Here is a 16,642-nt window from a genome sequence, read left to right as displayed (position 1 = left end):
ATAATAACACATCATTAATATATTACGTCAATTAATATCTCATTTGATTAATTCCCGCACTCTCGAAAACATTCAAATATCCTTATTTTTTATTGAATTTCAATAATTTTTTTTTTTTTTTTTTTTTTTTTTTTTTTATTAATAACAATTTGAATTTAGCTAAAGATTTACAGAACAATCTTCATAGTAAATACATAGAACAGTTAGAAAATATAATTCAAACACACAATATCTATCCTAAACAATAGAAAATTACTGAAAAACTAGATGATAAAAAGATTAATACATGTCAATGCATATTAGTATAAATATACAAATGTCTACAAATGGGACATTACTTTATACAATCATCCTTTGTAATTATTCTGGCATTAAAGTTTTTTTTTTTTGTAAAAAACATAATAATTATTATTAATCAATTTTGTCTTGCATATCAAAAATGCATATCTGTATCTGGATCTGGATCTGTTGATTGCTCATCATTCCAACATGCTACCTCTACCATTTCCAAATTTCCATCCTCTGTTAAAGTCAATAATTGCTTGGTTGAACTATCTTTAACTTTAACCATCATATCAACGTCGCTATGCGTCGATGCTAATTCTGTAGGATGCATAAAATTTTCATTTACATTAATATGCTGTAAGACTCTAACATACATCGGTTGATCTGAAGTAGATGTTTCATCTAAAATTAATAATTCATTGCGATTTATCTTTTTATTAAAAAAAATATATATATACATACATATATATATATATATATATATATATATATATATATATATATATATATATATATGTTTGTTCATGTATTATATCATCGAATATGTTTTCTTTCTCTTACCATGTTCAAGAATATTTGAAATATTTGAAATATGTAAGTTTTCAGGGTTTGCTAATCGTATCACAGGTATATTTTCATTAGTAATTTGCAATTGTGAATAAGTATGAAACGGTAGGATTGGCATATTCTGCTGAACGCTTCTTTCTATATCAGACATTTTTGTCAGATCTTCGTCAGTATCTTTTATAGAAACTACTAGCAGAAAAAAAAATGATTAGCACTCTCACTAGAATTGTATATTTTTAGATCTTTACCTTTTTCTCTTTCATGCTCTTTTAAAACTTCCATTTCATTTTGATGCTTTTTTACGTTGCATTCGTGATTAATTACTTGATGATCTCCAGAGAATTGTATGTCACATTTATCGCAAAATACTTTCTGTTTTATGTAATCTCGTATATGATGAATCATGAACGAGTTATGATGCGTAGTATATTTACATTTATCGCATTGCATCCAAACATTTTTTTTGCCTTTATTATGTTCCATAGTATTAACGCATAATATATCATCTTTTCTTTTGAAACATTTATTAGAATTATGATTATTAGATCGTGTAATTTGTGGTGGTTGTGAAGGTTTAGGTTTTTCGCTGTTGCCTAATAGCTCTCCTTCTTCTAAAGAATATTTTTGTTCTAAAAATCGTAAAACATTTTCTCGTACATTACTCATTTCTGTTTCTAATCTATCAAGAGTGTTAATGAGATTAGCACAACTACGACAAATCACATCATCTTCTGATATGACAACCATATATCTGAAATATATATATATATATATATATACATATATACGTATCAATTGTAAGCAATATTTAAACTATTAGAAATAATAAAATAATTATATTGGAATAATATACCTTTCGCCAACTAATTCACCTAATTTTTCAATAACTTTAGACCTTGAACTCTGTGTCCTACATGTTGCTAAAGCATAATAACGTCCTTTTACAATTACATCACAAACAAAACATTGTAAAAGTGGTGTCAATTGTGAATCATTATTTTTATTATCGATAATAGAATTACTTGCGGTACTGTTAGAAACATTCTGATCTCCAATATTAATTACCAACGTTGAATTTACAGTTGCCATTTGTAAGAAGAGAAAAAAAGAGAGAGACAGAGAGACAAAGAGAGAGAGAGAGAGAGAGAGAGAGACAGAGAGAGAAAAAGAGAAAGAGAGAGAGAGAGTGAATGTTAGACAATTCTTTTGTCAAAATGTATATAGGTTAAAAAATATGAACATCGTTATTATTTGTTATACAATCAGATGTGAACTGGGATAAATATGGCCATTGTTAAAAGCAAAATTATATCATAACGATTTTCATTTCCTGATTACTTGGAAAAAAAAGTCTCTTAAGATATATGTTGCACATGTTTTTTCCATAAGGTCATACACATAGAAAATATTTTTAAATTGCAATATATCCAACACAAATATGAATGTATTTAATAATGTTAAGTTTATTTATTCATTGTCTACAGTGACATTTTATTATATACTCATTTACATGTTAATTAAAAATCAATATCTACCGTCTTTTCTTTGTTCTGTTACTCCACATACCTGGGACTCACAAAGAATTAACCACTATTTTTTTTTTTTTCGCACAATTGTACTAAGAGATACTTATATGAAAAGTTATTCTTTTTTTTTTTTTTACAGCATTTCTTTTATCATTTTTGTATTGCTGTTAGACATGTGCGTATGAAATGACTTTTGAATTACAAAGGAATTGAACATCGTGAAGTTTACAATAGTGTAAAAAGCGTACATTTCAGACATGCCCTTGTACCAAAAAATGAAAAAAAAAAGAAAGAAAAAAATCCAATAAGAACCAAGCTTAGTACCATAATATTGAAACAATTTGATATCTAGTTTCCATTTATGGTTGAATAAGAGTTATTAAAAACTTGATCGCAATGTTCTTTCTATAATCTGAATAAAATTATCAGCTCTTTAGTTTTTAAAATCAAAACAATATCTCAAAATTATTTACTTTTCTTAACTCGCTCGACTGTGTCTTAGAATAGCTTTCAACTAGTTACATGAGAAATATTACATCGTAATCTCTAAGTAATCGTACAATTCTGTATTTCAACGATATAAAATAAAACTTAACAATCTACTATTGTACGCCAAGTTATCAGATTAAAAGACAACCACATATAAAGACAATGTACGAACAGAAGGGTATGAGTGAAACGTACTGATAGTAAAATTTTCGAACAATTATATATCCACTTTTTCACATTTTATCTTCGTATCTTGTTTTTTGTTATTACTTTCGTTATCGTTTCCCTCGATCTTTTCGTTATCTCTTTCCTTTTCCTTCCCATGTTGTTGCTGTTGTTTTTTGTCTGAATTACGAAAACGATCATAGCGAGAATCTTCATCATCGCTGGACTTTGTTCCTGGCTCGGTCTCTCTCAATATATCACCTAAATCTTTATCAACGTCATCCCACAATTTGGCACCGCCATCGCCATGATAATCATCGTCATCGTCCTCATCTCCCTGACCATTTTTATTGACCTTTGCATTTTTCTCCGTTTCAATAGCGTTCAATTTCTGTTCGACAATTTTCGCATTTTCCATACCATTGTTATTGCCATTCGTAGACAATGGTTGAGTACCGCTCGTCGATGTAGGCGTTTCAGAATTCGTTAAAGCTTTTGTAGTATCGGACGTGTTGATAGCGTTGGAATTAGTACTTGTATTTACAGAAGACGACGACTGAAGGTGTATTCTTTCTGCTTCTCTTCGTAGCGCTTTATCATCGTTATCTCGTACATACCTACATATATATAAACCAAATTTCAAAGTATTTTATTTGGTATATATATATATATATATTATTTTATTTTATTTTATAACAGCGATAAATGACTATTATAATACAATAATTTACCGTTTCAGATGGCTTCGAGTGGAACAATGAAGCGCCACTGCTCTTTTACTGTTTTCACTACGCGGCAGATAAACTTTACACAACTCGCAAAATTGTACTTCTACGCGTTTTATATATTCCGCTCCCACTTTAATCATTTGTTTATTCTTTGGCTTCTTTTCAGCCTCGCTCACATTTTCACCCTCTGTCGTCTTTTCTTTTTTTTTATCGCTACTTTCTTCGTCCTCTGCAACAGGTACAATTTTATTTGTTTACAAACAAAGATCTAAAAAAGAAAAAAAAAAGAGGAAAAAAAAAAAGAAGAAGAAAAAACGAACGGAAGGAAAAGAAGAAAACGGAGAAAGAACAGGAAAGAGCAAAAAAAGAAAAGAAAAAAAAAAAAAAAAAAAGAAAAAAAAAGAGTAAGCAAAGGAAAATATAATAAGACGCGTATTAATTATTATACCGTACCATCCACATCGCCGACAGAATCTAAAGTCATGAAGTTGTCCAGATTGACTTCTTTATCGTCTTCCTCGGGACCACTGGAATCTGCCTCTGCCTCATCATTTCCAGCGTTCATTCTTTCTTTCCATACGCTTTTCCTCTGAAAGGATAAAACGAAACTCGATTGTACCTTCATATGTACGTACAATCAATGAATTTTGAAGTTTTAAAAGAAAAATTACCTTTATGTGATCGAGAGAACACATGTGCGTTTCGAAGAGCATTGGCGATCTGAATTGAATACGACAAACACGACAAAACGGTGTGAGGAATCGTTTCATTTGACGATGCGATTCTGACAATTGATGTATTGCTTTTAGAGAACGATAGTTTAATTTGCATATAGGACAGAACATGGTACGAGAGGGTAATGTACCACGAATGGCATCGCGTGCTTCTACTCGTCGCTGTTCCTGTCTTTGTAGAACTCGCATACGCGTAAGAGTTGCTTTGTGTCGAGATGCGATACGTCTCATAGCTGCACTGTGACGTCCAGAATATAGATGAAGAGAATATTCTTTAAAGGTAACGCTACGATGTGCACAATGTGGACAATTTAATTTGATGAATTTTCTTCCATCACGTCTACTAGGTAATTCCTCCGAATCAGCGTTTCTACCATGTTCATTTTTATCATTTTCATCTCTTTCTTCGTCATCGCCGTCATCTTCCTCGTCCTAAAGGATAACAACGCAGCAAAAAATGGTTGCTTTAGAGATAGAGCAAAGAGAGCGCTTAGAGAGTCTCGTAGGAAATACGACAATTCTAGAATATTCCCTACCTCCTGTTTCGTATCTTCCTCGTCCTCCTTAACTTCGTCATCTTTCTCTTCTTCATCTTCGGTATTTTGTCTTTCTCTCTCTTGTTTTTCCTTTTTTCTCTTTTCATCTTTTTTCTTTTTCTCTTCCTCTTCCTCATCTTCCTCCTCTTCGTCATCCCGTTCATGCGGCTGGATTTAACGTTAGAAAGTATTATATACGGTGTGAGGCACAGTTTCTATTTCTCTTGAGAAATGAAATGCCTGGCGATCAGGCCAGTAGAGATTTTTAACGAAATTACCTTCTCATCGTCATCCCAATTACTCTTGTTATCATCGTCTTCGTCGTCGTCGTCGTCGGAAAACTCAGCGTTAATAGCTTTGGCCATCTCTCTATCCTTGTCCTTCATGCTGCTTCCTGATCCTGACTCCTTTTTACTTCCGGATAGCCTAGTAGTACCGCTACTAATGACACAGCAATTTTTTTTTGACTTACATTATTTCCTTTCATTTTGTTCTGCTTCCTTTGTCTTTCGTTTAATCAGCAATCAAAATTTGTTTCATAGTTGATATACAGCAAATATCGCGATAGTATTCATTGCTCTTATCCCCCATAATGAGAATGCACTTCGTTTTGCAATAAAGGTCAACTATTTCAGCCTTTTTGCATTGCATTGTGCTCTTGTGGTTTCGCATGTCGCGTCTTAAAATACTTATATGTATATATTAGAAATAACGTTCTTTTATACTGCATTTTATATATATATATATATATTTATATATATATTTATATTTTTTTTTTATTTTATTATTTTTTTTTTTTTTATATTTTTTTTTTTCTTTTTTTTTATTTTTTTTTTTTTTTTTTATTTTTTTTTTTTATTTAGTCACTGCTATGTGGAAGAACGATAAGTAATGACATCATAAAGTACAAGTATTTTTTAGTTCTCGTATCAAAAGTAATTACATTGCATTTGGATGGTACGCACACATCGTATTAATGCGCACCACATTATGATCAATTCCCTCGGTATTACGACCCTGTCAAAAGTATGCCTCTCGGCAATATGTAAACATTTGTTTCGTGCGATCATTTGTGTCAGGTTTGTTTATTTATATATATATATTTATTATTTTTTTTTTTTTTTTTTCTTTTACCATTTATACATGTCTATATCGTCGTCGTGACTCTCAGGTCATTGACATAGCCAGTTTGTGTACTGACGGATAAGCAAGCAGGCTACTAGGACGGTATTGCGGTTGGTAAGTGACTTATTAATTAGTTACCTCCTGCGCAATTTGGTAGTTGTCATGCGCATACGCTGGATGTAGTCTCGCGAACGCGAACCTAGCAGCTTGCGCCGATAGTCGAGCGAGTGTAGGGTACGCTTGCGAGCCATGATGACGTCCGATCGAGAGCTCATCCGATGAAATCCACCCCCTCGACTGCTGCCGCGAGTGGAAATGCGACCTCTGTAGTTAGAGCTTTGATGCGATATTCTTCCTCGACTAGAGTTGTATCTCTGAGTCGGGGGCGCCATCTCGCTAATGCGAGGGGGTGGCGGAGGTGCATAGCTCCGTGAAGCCGAATGACGGTCCTCCGAACGGTGATATGACGAGGCTCGTTCGCTCTGTCTCTTGTCCTCATAAACCGCCGACGATGACGAGCCCTTATTGTCATCGTATGGAGCCGATGCCGATGAACCACCGTACGACGAGGAGTACCTCTGCGAACCGCTACCGCTACCACCTCCACCCTGCCAAATCAAATTCAATTGTGCTCCTTCCCTTTTCTCTCTCTTTCTCCATTCCTGTCATTCTCTCTTATCACATACATACATATGCTTGGTATTTTATTTTATTTTATTTTATTTGACTTTATTTATTGATTTATGCATTTATTTATTTATATTTTATATATATATATATATATCTCTCCCCTCTTTCCCTCTCCTATCATATAGACTTTTTTTTTCCATTCTCCTAGAAGTATGTCTTAATGTCATTTTCAATTATTACTTATCTAGCTTCCGTAGGTTCTTTCGAGCTTTCCTCATTTACCTTTTGCAATAGTGCCAATCATTTATACTTTAATATCATCCAACCTTGTACCGTCACGGTCACTACACCCATTCTCGTTGGATCACCGATTTATACCTTATAGATTTACCTCCCTAATGTATCTCTAAATAATGTCGCTGAACTTAGCATATATAATATTGCACATTGCTCTTTTTGCATAATTTAAACAACTTTTTTTTTTTTTTTATACTTTTCCGGAAGTTCAATATATCGTTCTTGCTGATTCACGCTCGTTCGTTTTTTTTTTATTTTTTATATATATATATATCTTTGAGAAATGTAAATTACATTACCAGCATTTATTACTTTCTTTGAGATATCAAGTGAATTCTGTTAGATTGCAGATAGAAGTCTTTGAAATAGACCTTTCCAACTTCCTGAAGGAAAGAGCAGCACCGTATAGAATAATATTAATAGTAAAAAATCCTTTTTTATTATTATTATTTTTTTTTTTTCATTCTCTGCCGTTCGATTATTATTGTCATATAAACTTGGGAATGAAATGAAGCTAATTGAGAGATAGATCTTTATACGATTGTACATTCTTCTACATAGTCTTCAGAAGGGCGAAATACTCGAGAAAAATATTTGATAGATATTCGATCATTGATATATATATATGTATATATATATATATATATTTTTTTTTTTTAAACCTTTCCGGTATGCCTTAGTTGGGAAGTTTATATCTCGGATCATGCACGAGTGGATGCATAGACATATAAAAAGTTGATACTTATTATAACCTTCTCAGTTTTTAGTAATCAGAATCAATATAAGATGCATGTTCTCTGTATTGGAAAGGTCTATGCGTTTTTCATAGAGTCAAGAAATTCGCACGTCCTTTAAAGTATATAATTTAGAAAATCTGTCGTATATAAGGTAGTAGGTTTATTATTTGCAGTATCAACTGTTGGAGCAATGCGGGGATGCTGTCAATATTTCAATAATTTGATTTCTAACTGTGCACGAAATAGCGGTTTCATAGCACATATTGCTATATACAGAGAACAATGCTGATGCAATATGAGCACAATGAAATCCATACTTCTACATCTATTCGTCTGTTCGCTCAGTTATCTTTCATGACTGTGCGTGGATAACAATTTAAGTACCATCTAGGTATATATTTCATCTTTTATTTGATGCATTCGTAGTGTTCCACCAGTAGTGTCCCAACGCAAAAAGAATGGGTGTTCAAGTAGCCGTTGGCTCGTCGCTTGAAAGGAAATTATGACATCTTATGAATACCTTTTCTACCGCTTTTTCTTTTATAAAATTTTTTTTTTTTTTTTTTTTCTTTTTACAGACGAATGTCCTGAAATTGTTTTGCAGTTAAATAGAAGCTAATGTTCAATTTTTCGTGTTCAATAGACTTATATTTAAAAAAAACTTTTCAGGACAGTCGTTTCAAGTTATACTATATTTTTTTTTTCTTTTTTTTTTCTTTTTTTTTTAAATTTCGAGAAACTGTCTGAAGAGGACCTTTTAAGGCCGGTAATTTCTTCTTGACCTTAGGATTGTAGAATCAGAATGGAGCTGCCTAAGACTTATTTACAACTTCTTTTATATTAAAATTTGTCTAATATCACCTCATAATGTACATACCTGATAAGAATCGCTTCTAATCCTTTTGCGGGTGGAATCTCCAGAAGAACGATGATCATCTCTACCAGAATAAGATTCCTAAGGAAGATGCATATACAAAATGATATATTAAACATCTGATTAAAAAAAGAAAAAAAGAATGAAAAGAAAAAAAAAGAGAGAAAAAAAAAGAAAGAAGATATTTACTCTTTATAATTAATACTTACACGTGGGCGTTTATAACTATTTGAATGTTCACCTCTACCACCTCTGCTTGAATATCTTTCAGATCCACCTAAAGAAGATGAAAAAGAAAAAAAAAAAAAAAAAAAATAGAAAAAATAGAAAAAACAGTCAGTAAATGTTCATCTATTTAATAGGTAATAATCAATGTTATTATTTTTAACATTTGGCTAACCTGAATTGTATTTAGAACGTGAATCATAACTGGTAGTAGAATATTTAAATCTGCCTCCTCTCGAAGAGGAATAACTTCCTCTATTTGACATATTTCCTCCGGTAGATCCTCCACCCCAATCACTTCCTCCTCCACCTCCTCGACCTCTGTATGAACTACCTCCACGGGAACTAAATCCTCGACCGCGTGAGCTCATAGTAGAACTGTCAATATCAAATATCAAATAAATATTATATGAAATATTATTCATTTCATTTTTTTTTTTTTTTCTTTTTTTCTTTTTACTTATATCGATAAAATATTGCACATTTAAATATATTTGGACAAAGGAACAAATCTTTTTTTCTTTCATTTAATAGAATTTCTCCAATGTAATCATATTAATAGGACAATGTTAACAAAGTCAGTTTTAATTTGAATAATTAACATTTAATTATAATAAGTGAATTAATTTCATTGTACTAATGTAGAATCGAATTCACATAGAAATTTATAATATTTAGATGTGCATTCATTATAACACTTATCTACACTATTACTAACCTGTATTTGTTGTAGCCGTAACTCATTTTAGTATACTGATGAGTTACAGAAGTCAGATATGATGACAATGGTCTATGAACAAAACGGGTATGTTTATAGAATATCTTAACTGAAGGAAAGTCAATGAAAGTCAAATATATTAGAATAATAAATATTTTTTAATTGTATATTTAACATTTTCATTCTTGTTCGTTGATATTGTTCATTGGTATATGAATAAAAAATGAATATGTCTCAAACAAAATAGCTGAAAAGTATAGTCACAGCCATGTATTTTATCACGCACACACACATATACATACATACATATATATATATATATATAAAATTTAATATACATATATATATATACATATATATAAAATGTAGAAAAGAGTACCAAGGTGAATTCGGTATCATAATTCAGAAGTTGTGCTATCTATGTACACATACCACGCCATTCTAGGTAACGCACGCGCATTTTTACATATATGGATGCCGATACACACATACACACGTACTACACACACTTGCGCACTATACACCAAATCTACGTATAATTATTAGATAATTGTGTTTAATAAACTGTTGATATTCATTTTAACATTTTCAAAGGGGGAAAAAAAAAAGGAAAAAAGCAAAAGAAAAATGAATCATCCCGTTGTAATGACCACGTTTACGAGATGTAACGTCATAAAAAATCTGTACCTTCGATGCTTCCCAAAGTGCCCGAAATCACGTATAGAATGGAATAGTCTCGTTGCTTTAAATATCTTCACAAAGTATATTTTTTAATTCGTAAGTTTCTAAGCTTTTAGATATAGAAGAAATGTGTACTATTGTTTAAAAGCATTAGAAACTTAATAGTACGCAAATCGATAAAATCGTTATCGTTTGGCGCGACTAAATGGCTACATTTGTAAAATTCGATATGTTCACGAGAAACGATTATATTTAATCATATATAATATTATCATTACCTTTTTTAAAATGTGAGATGATCTAGTTGATTTGTAAGTATTATTTGATGATATTTTTGATGAACTTCGAGCTTAAGCTCTCCTGAACGTGCCAATGGATGTAGTACGATGTACGTTCGAAAATAAAATGTCTGCCTCTCTATGCTGTAGCGTCCCACCTCTACCAAGTCCACCGGCCACCATGCGGAATTAAGGAATTGAACCGGAAGTAAGTTCTTTAACCGCCTCCCGGAAATGATACAAACGAAGTCTTTATTTTTCTTTCAGCTTATATCGTCTCCTTGTCAATATCGCGATAAAAAAAAAAGAAACAGAATATGCCATAAGGTATATTCTTTTATACATCCTTTTTTATATATACGATTAGATCTTCAATGTCACGCGTATTATCAAATTGATTTAATCGATAGGTCGGTACAAATCTCGATTGTTTAGCTCGATAAATAGATATATTCAAAATTGTATGTTTTTCTCAAGGAATTAATTATTAATTAATCAAAATCATTTTAAATATACAAATGTCGATACAGAGAGAGCGAGAGAGAGAGAGAGAGAGAAAGAGAGAGAGTAGGTAATTGATAGAGGTATTGAAAGAAAAAAAAAAAAAAAAAAAGAAAAAAATAAGACACACAATTCAGTCTCATATGAACTTATATTATACACAGAATAGTTCCAAAATTATTCTCACATTCATTATACATTTATATCATTTATTTAATGCTTATTGTAGAAATAGCTGGCTGATTATTTGAGCATGGAAAACATTTACTTATTGAACTTATTTTTTAGGGTTACATATTCTCTATTGATAATGAGAAAATTTGATTAAGCAATTGATGTCAGCAGTATGGGCGCTTTTTCTTTCCTTTTTTTTTCTTTTTTTTTTTCTTTTTTCTTTTTCTTTTTCGTAAGGTCTCTCATAACGATAATATACAAAAACATACAAATCTATTTCACTTTACTCCCGGCACTTCAGCTCTATTTACAGTGACATACATTAACATGCTTCTTATTTTTAAGTCTCTTTATTTATTCAAGTTGTTTAATAAATAATATCTACACAGTGCTTGTAGACAATATTTCAGCAGCTGAGTGATCAAAGCTAAACTATTGAATTACATAAGATAACGCCAATGTACAACTGTTATACACAGTTATGCGAGATCCAATGTTTGTGAAACAAAAAATAGAAATATTAGGTGGTCACAATCATCTTATCTCAGAGATTCAATTTATGATACAGGATATAACTATGTACATTGATAAAAATAATTTCTGATTCAAAGATAGATTATTAATAGTGAATAGTAATAATAAAAACTATAAATATCTGGAGTTTCGCTAACGAATTAACAACACGCTATATAAATTGTCATAGCGCAACATGTTTTGCTATATTTAAGCAATTATTTGTTTCCTTTTTCATTTTTCTTTTTTAAATATTATCTGTAAGAATATCACTGGGATAAGGTAACATCTTATTACGTTTCGTCTCTGCATATCGTTTTTTGTGTTTTTTTTTTTGTTTTTTTTTGTTTTTTTTTTGTTTTTTTTTTGTTTTTTTTTTTTTTGTTTTTTGTTTGTATGATAGTTACTACGGATATAAAATCACCACACACTTTCATCAATTGTTGTTAGCTTTAAATCTCTATACTACGATTGAACATTCTGTATTCAATAATGTTGCACATGAATCATATTAATGACAATTTTTTGTAACCATCAAGGATATACTCTGCATCTGAGTGTGCTTGAAGAGAATTCCCATCATTGGAACGACTGTTATCTTAACAGCAATTTTCTATCACAATTGTCGCAAGTTCTTTAATTCTTTCGTACGGCCTTCGATCTATTTTAAGAGCATTCAGTTTTTCTATTCCTCCCTCTTTTATAACTAATGAACAATATTTGTGTGCTGTTTTAACAAAATAAACAAAAATTCATAAGAAATATTGATTTAAGGGGGAAATTATTTTCTATAAAGAAAAGAAAAAAAAAAAAGAAAAAAAAAAAAGAAAAAAAAAGAAAAATATTCTCAGATACGTACGATAAACATTGGTAAGATTGGCGAGTGCCCATACAGCCCAATGTTGACATTCTGGAGTATGGTATACGTCCAGCAAACGTAATAGGGGTAAAAATGAACGGTAATTAATGTTACGTTCTGCAGATAAATCCCATCTTTCGATAGCTTGGACCATAAAATCTAAAACTTCATCTCGTCTAGGTTTATCAAGAGTCCAAGCTTCGACACCATCAGATGCCATATGTGCGAGTATACCAGTTGCATTATAGGATACCTATTATTATACAGAATATATATTAACGATAGAAAACAATAAAAGATTTTAAATATCTAATAAAATGTAATACCTCGATGCCATCACTGTTAGAACGTAATAAGTTGGCAAAAACACATACATATCGATGTTGCATAAGATGTACTCTCAAATAATCTACTTCGGCGACATTACCTAATAAACCCATCATGTTCCTCAATAATTCCTCCTTTCCTGGATATCGCTATAGAAAAAATAATAATTATGTCAAATGTTTTTTATATTTATACAGAATATTATAAATATTAAAATACATACCTTTACACATTTCAAAAAGAGTACCATTCCTCTTTCATCTAAAAATCGTTGACAATTTATAGCTGTTTCATCTGTCATATTCCACATTGTAGACCATGCTACTTCCAACACATCATCAAATATTCTAGATTCTACTCTATATTCGACTAATTCAAGCATTGTCTTAACGCAACCTAATTTTCCTAAAAGACACTTTTCTCTGCCTTCAACTTGACAAGCTAGAGAATTTAATAAATATATTCCAATACGTTGTACAAATCCTTCTGGCTGTGCATGTTTAGCAGAATGTAAGAGCACTTTCACTAATGCTTCATAATTGAACATCTATAAATATAACATTTGTATTGTTATTATTCTCTAATTTTTTTTTTGTTTTGTTTTCATAGATATTTATAATTATAAAGTTTTGTTTATAATCAAGTGAAAAAAAACGCATGGACACAGTGAAGATAGGTAAAGTACTAACCACGTCTTGAGGTATACGAAATTGGCACAACGCCAAACAACCATTACGCATCATAGTTTCTTCGTCTCTATGAAGACTCATTCCTGTCAATAAAGTGCTAATAATTCTTTTCCTAACTCCTACAACCAGTTCTCCCTTTTCCTTCATTTTTACTATGTAAAATAAAGTAGCACTGTAATAGAAATTCTCTTAAGTTTCAAATGTTGTATAAAAGATGATACATTGGCTTATTAAGATAAGCCTACCTTCCAGATATTTGTATATGTTTTTGATATGGATGCTTTTCCATTGCTTCTAATACAGTACGAAGAGCCTGATCCATTCTTTGACAATTTTCATATCTAAATACATGATATAGATCACTCAGTACTTTTTGTAATAATTCCTGTTTGTTGTTCATACAAACATGAGCAGCAATTAATATTTGATCTTCATTTGCGTCTCCTGCTACCTACATTTGTGCCATACAATTTATTTAATACAATGACATTTTATGTAAAACTTCAATGAAATTTTAACAATACATACCACTTTTGCTGGTATATCGTGTCTTTTACAAGCTGCATGAGCAGTTCCATAAAGACCTAAAAATTGTAACGGTTTATGAATTCGAGATGCAAGACCTGGTATGTCACAAAGAGCATTATTCGTCAAATCTTCTAAGACTGTATCAAGAGGTCGCTCGGCAACTCCTCTGCCTGCAAGATTAGTGCCTCCAATATCTAGAGAAACTAACTCAGGCAATCCAGATACTATACATCTTAAAATTCTATTAGGATGTTCAAATTGTCCTTGTTTGAAATTGGATTGCGAGATATCCAAGTGCCTAATATAAGTTTTCACAATTAGAATAATTACTCGGTTAAAAATCTTTTTGATTTACATAAAAAAAAAACTTTTTCATACCTAAGTTTTTTTAAGTGACATATGTTATTAAAAAATGCTATTGGATTACCATTGACCTTTACATCGTATAGTGTTAATGATACTAAATTTGGAACATGATCATAAAAATCAAAGTTCAGTAGTCCAAAACAATTGGATAAATCCAAATGTGTTAAATTTGTTAAGCCTGCCAAAAGTAAACTATACTCTCTCTCTGGAATACCAACATATCCTAATGCTAAACGCCTTAAGTTTGGTGTTTTGAATACATAACCACGCTCATAGTGTTCAACAGGACAATCATCATCTCTACCTAAAAATAATATATGCATTTATAAATATATAATATCATCGTTAGAATATTATTATCGTATTATTAATCATCATTATCAAAAATGTAAACAAATGTAACTATATGTGTTTTTATTACCAAATGTAAGTCTTGGTGGTATAATCATTGAAGTTCCATGAAATACTAGGCTACGTAAGTTCTCAGAATTAGCATTCACATGTTCAATAGAAAGAACTGTTAAATTAGTGCAATTTGTGAGTTCTAAATCGGTAAGTTTATGCTTCATTAATGTTTGAACAGAAGCATCTGTTAAACTACAACTTATAATTTTAACACGTTTTAGTCTTGTGGCTGTTGTATCTTTGAAGATAGAAAAGAAGCTGTCATCGTTTCTCCTGGTTTCACTCTGTTGCATATACTCAATAAATTTATGACATATTTCTGCAGGGAACGCAAGCCCTTTGCGTAGAGTACGATGACCATGCTTGCCTCTGACCGAAATGATATCAAGATTGTCACAAATTAGTTTGAAGCAAAGATCAGTAAGCGTCTCTGGACCGAGGTACTGATCTGAATGATATAGATCATCCAGTTCTGCCATCCTGGTATGGCTTTCTTATTAAATCATATACAATTGTCCATCAGAACACGCTACTGGACACAATTATGCAATTACACAACTGTCAAATATGTCAAAACTTATCAGCTGGGAATGCACAAACATCTCACAATATATTGTCAATCCTTTGATATTTTTATATCGATAAATTATCGGTTCGTTGAATTAAACTACAATGCCAACAAGATTCACTGAGATGCGTTGGTTAAAACACTTGATATGATGTCGTTACGTCGAAAACTTTCGAGAATTTTAGATAGATCGAGCATTAACCGAATGTGTATATACTCATGTTCCGCAATTTTGACATTTCACTTGACTACCGTAGTGACGCCATACTCGGCTTTGATCCAAGTTGCACTGGTTGCATTAGTTTACACTCTGATGATAATCAAGTGCATTCCTCTTTTTACGTATATTCGTCTTAAAAATTTGATAAGAAATTTTCTATTCAGTTTTCTTTTTTTTTCTTTTTTTCTTTCTTACGATCCACTCAAAATTATCCTTTTATAAAAGTCAACAAATATTTTATCAAATCATAATACAGACGGAAAGAACATTTTCATTTTCTTAAAATTTGAAACTTCACTAACTATTTTAATATTTCTTATCCGTATGTTTTTTTTTTTTTTTTTTTTTTTTTTCTTTTGCATTGCAATGAAAAATAATACGCGCTAATAAATATATAGATGACGTCTTATTGATAGATATCATTTCTTATCTATTTTGATATATGTTTAAGTTTATTATAAAATAAATCTTTATTTGTAATAGTTCAATCTGAATAGACGAATCTATAAATGTAATTCGTCGATTCGTTAACACAAGTAATGACGTAGATTTGATTTAGATTATCTAAACGTTAATATCAAGATAATATAAAAAGAAATCTTACATTGAATAACACGTAAATAAGATAAGTGGATTCATAATAATAATGATTCATTTCTTTCATAGATTTATATAAAATAAACGTATAAACGTTAATTTAACATTATATCACAATTTTACATATAAATATCAGAATTATTATATTTAATAATGATAATATTTATAATCTCTGAAATGTCCTATTAAGAAATTTATATTATAAGATTGTATAAAAATTATTTTACACTTTCACAGTTCAATTTTATAACGATTGGGCCAAAAGTTTCTAATTGATTTTAAAAATCGATTACTCTTTAT

General features: G+C 30.9%; 3 protein-coding genes across 8 annotated transcripts; all 3 read right to left on the bottom strand.

Moving 5' to 3' along the window:
* Positions 1-104: 104 nt before the first annotated feature.
* On the bottom strand, positions 105-2,147 carry LOC124421644. 2 transcript variants are annotated; one of them, XM_046957067.1, is made up of 4 exons: positions 1,706-2,147; positions 1,101-1,603; positions 847-1,041; positions 105-687 (listed from the first exon to the last, which is right to left on the bottom strand). In XM_046957067.1, the coding sequence occupies exons 1-4, from the start codon at positions 1,939-1,941 to the stop codon at positions 434-436; spliced, it is 1,188 nt and encodes a 395-aa protein (XP_046813023.1). In that variant the 5' UTR covers positions 1,942-2,147; the 3' UTR covers positions 105-433. The 2 variants fall into 2 exon arrangements, with proteins under 2 accessions (XP_046813023.1, XP_046813024.1); XM_046957068.1 differs by having other exon boundaries at positions 847-1,038.
* Positions 2,148-2,295: 148 nt separating this feature from the next.
* On the bottom strand, positions 2,296-10,776 carry LOC124421638 (protein SHORT ROOT IN SALT MEDIUM 1-like). 5 transcript variants are annotated; one of them, XM_046957054.1, is made up of 12 exons: positions 10,596-10,776; positions 9,637-9,708; positions 9,094-9,296; positions 8,903-8,970; positions 8,697-8,774; positions 6,294-6,763; positions 5,309-5,471; positions 5,031-5,198; positions 4,432-4,926; positions 4,214-4,349; positions 3,764-3,989; positions 2,296-3,649 (listed from the first exon to the last, which is right to left on the bottom strand). In XM_046957054.1, the coding sequence occupies exons 2-12, from the start codon at positions 9,660-9,662 to the stop codon at positions 3,085-3,087; spliced, it is 2,598 nt and encodes an 865-aa protein (XP_046813010.1). In that variant the 5' UTR covers positions 9,663-9,708; positions 10,596-10,776; the 3' UTR covers positions 2,296-3,084. The 5 variants fall into 5 exon arrangements, with proteins under 5 accessions (XP_046813010.1, XP_046813011.1, XP_046813012.1 ...); XM_046957055.1 differs by having other exon boundaries at positions 5,309-5,468; XM_046957056.1 differs by lacking the exon at positions 9,637-9,708.
* A 452-nt stretch (positions 10,777-11,228) lies between these two features.
* On the bottom strand, positions 11,229-15,910 carry LOC124421640 (protein zer-1 homolog). Its single transcript, XM_046957059.1, has 9 exons — positions 14,974-15,910; positions 14,565-14,856; positions 14,187-14,484; positions 13,904-14,109; positions 13,659-13,830; positions 13,193-13,516; positions 12,969-13,118; positions 12,643-12,895; positions 11,229-12,510 (listed from the first exon to the last, which is right to left on the bottom strand). The coding sequence occupies exons 1-9, from the start codon at positions 15,434-15,436 to the stop codon at positions 12,383-12,385; spliced, it is 2,286 nt and encodes a 761-aa protein (XP_046813015.1). The 5' UTR covers positions 15,437-15,910; the 3' UTR covers positions 11,229-12,382.
* Between the last annotated feature and the right edge of the window lie 732 nt (positions 15,911-16,642).

This window comes from Vespa crabro, chromosome 2 (genome assembly GCF_910589235.1).
Source record: "Vespa crabro chromosome 2, iyVesCrab1.2, whole genome shotgun sequence".
Classification (NCBI taxonomy): domain Eukaryota; kingdom Metazoa; phylum Arthropoda; class Insecta; order Hymenoptera; family Vespidae; genus Vespa; species Vespa crabro.
The sequence above is the reverse complement of the archived record's forward strand: the minus strand, read 5'-3'. Positions and strand labels throughout refer to the sequence as shown.

What these genes read in the sequence shown, in the direction of transcription:
- LOC124421644 (XM_046957067.1), bottom strand. Translation starts at nt 1,941, where the DNA reads ATGGCAACTGTAAATTCAACGTTGGTAATTAATATTGGAGATCAGAAT. An exon ending in AGAGCATGAAAGAGAAAAAG is followed by an intron (nt 1,042 to 1,100) that starts GTAAAGATCTAA and finishes TTTTTCTGCTAG; the next exon opens with TAGTTTCTATAAAAGATACT. An exon ending in TTCAAATATTCTTGAACATG is followed by an intron (nt 688 to 846) that starts GTAAGAGAAAGA and finishes TATTAATTTTAG; the next exon opens with ATGAAACATCTACTTCAGAT.
- LOC124421638 (XM_046957054.1), bottom strand. Translation starts at nt 9,662, where the DNA reads ATGAGTTACGGCTACAACAAATACAG. An exon ending in ATAGTTATAAACGCCCACGT is followed by an intron (nt 8,775 to 8,902) that starts GTAAGTATTAAT and finishes CATCTTCCTTAG; the next exon opens with GAATCTTATTCTGGTAGAGA. An exon ending in ACTCGAAGCCATCTGAAACG is followed by an intron (nt 3,650 to 3,763) that starts GTAAATTATTGT and finishes ATATATATGTAG; the next exon opens with GTATGTACGAGATAACGATG.
- LOC124421640 (XM_046957059.1), bottom strand. Translation starts at nt 15,436, where the DNA reads ATGGCAGAACTGGATGATCTATATCATTCAGATCAGTACCTCGGTCCA. An exon ending in CTAACAGTGATGGCATCGAG is followed by an intron (nt 12,896 to 12,968) that starts GTATTACATTTT and finishes GTATAATAATAG; the next exon opens with GTATCCTATAATGCAACTGG. An exon ending in CAATCTTACCAATGTTTATC is followed by an intron (nt 12,511 to 12,642) that starts GTACGTATCTGA and finishes TTGTTAAAACAG; the next exon opens with CACACAAATATTGTTCATTA.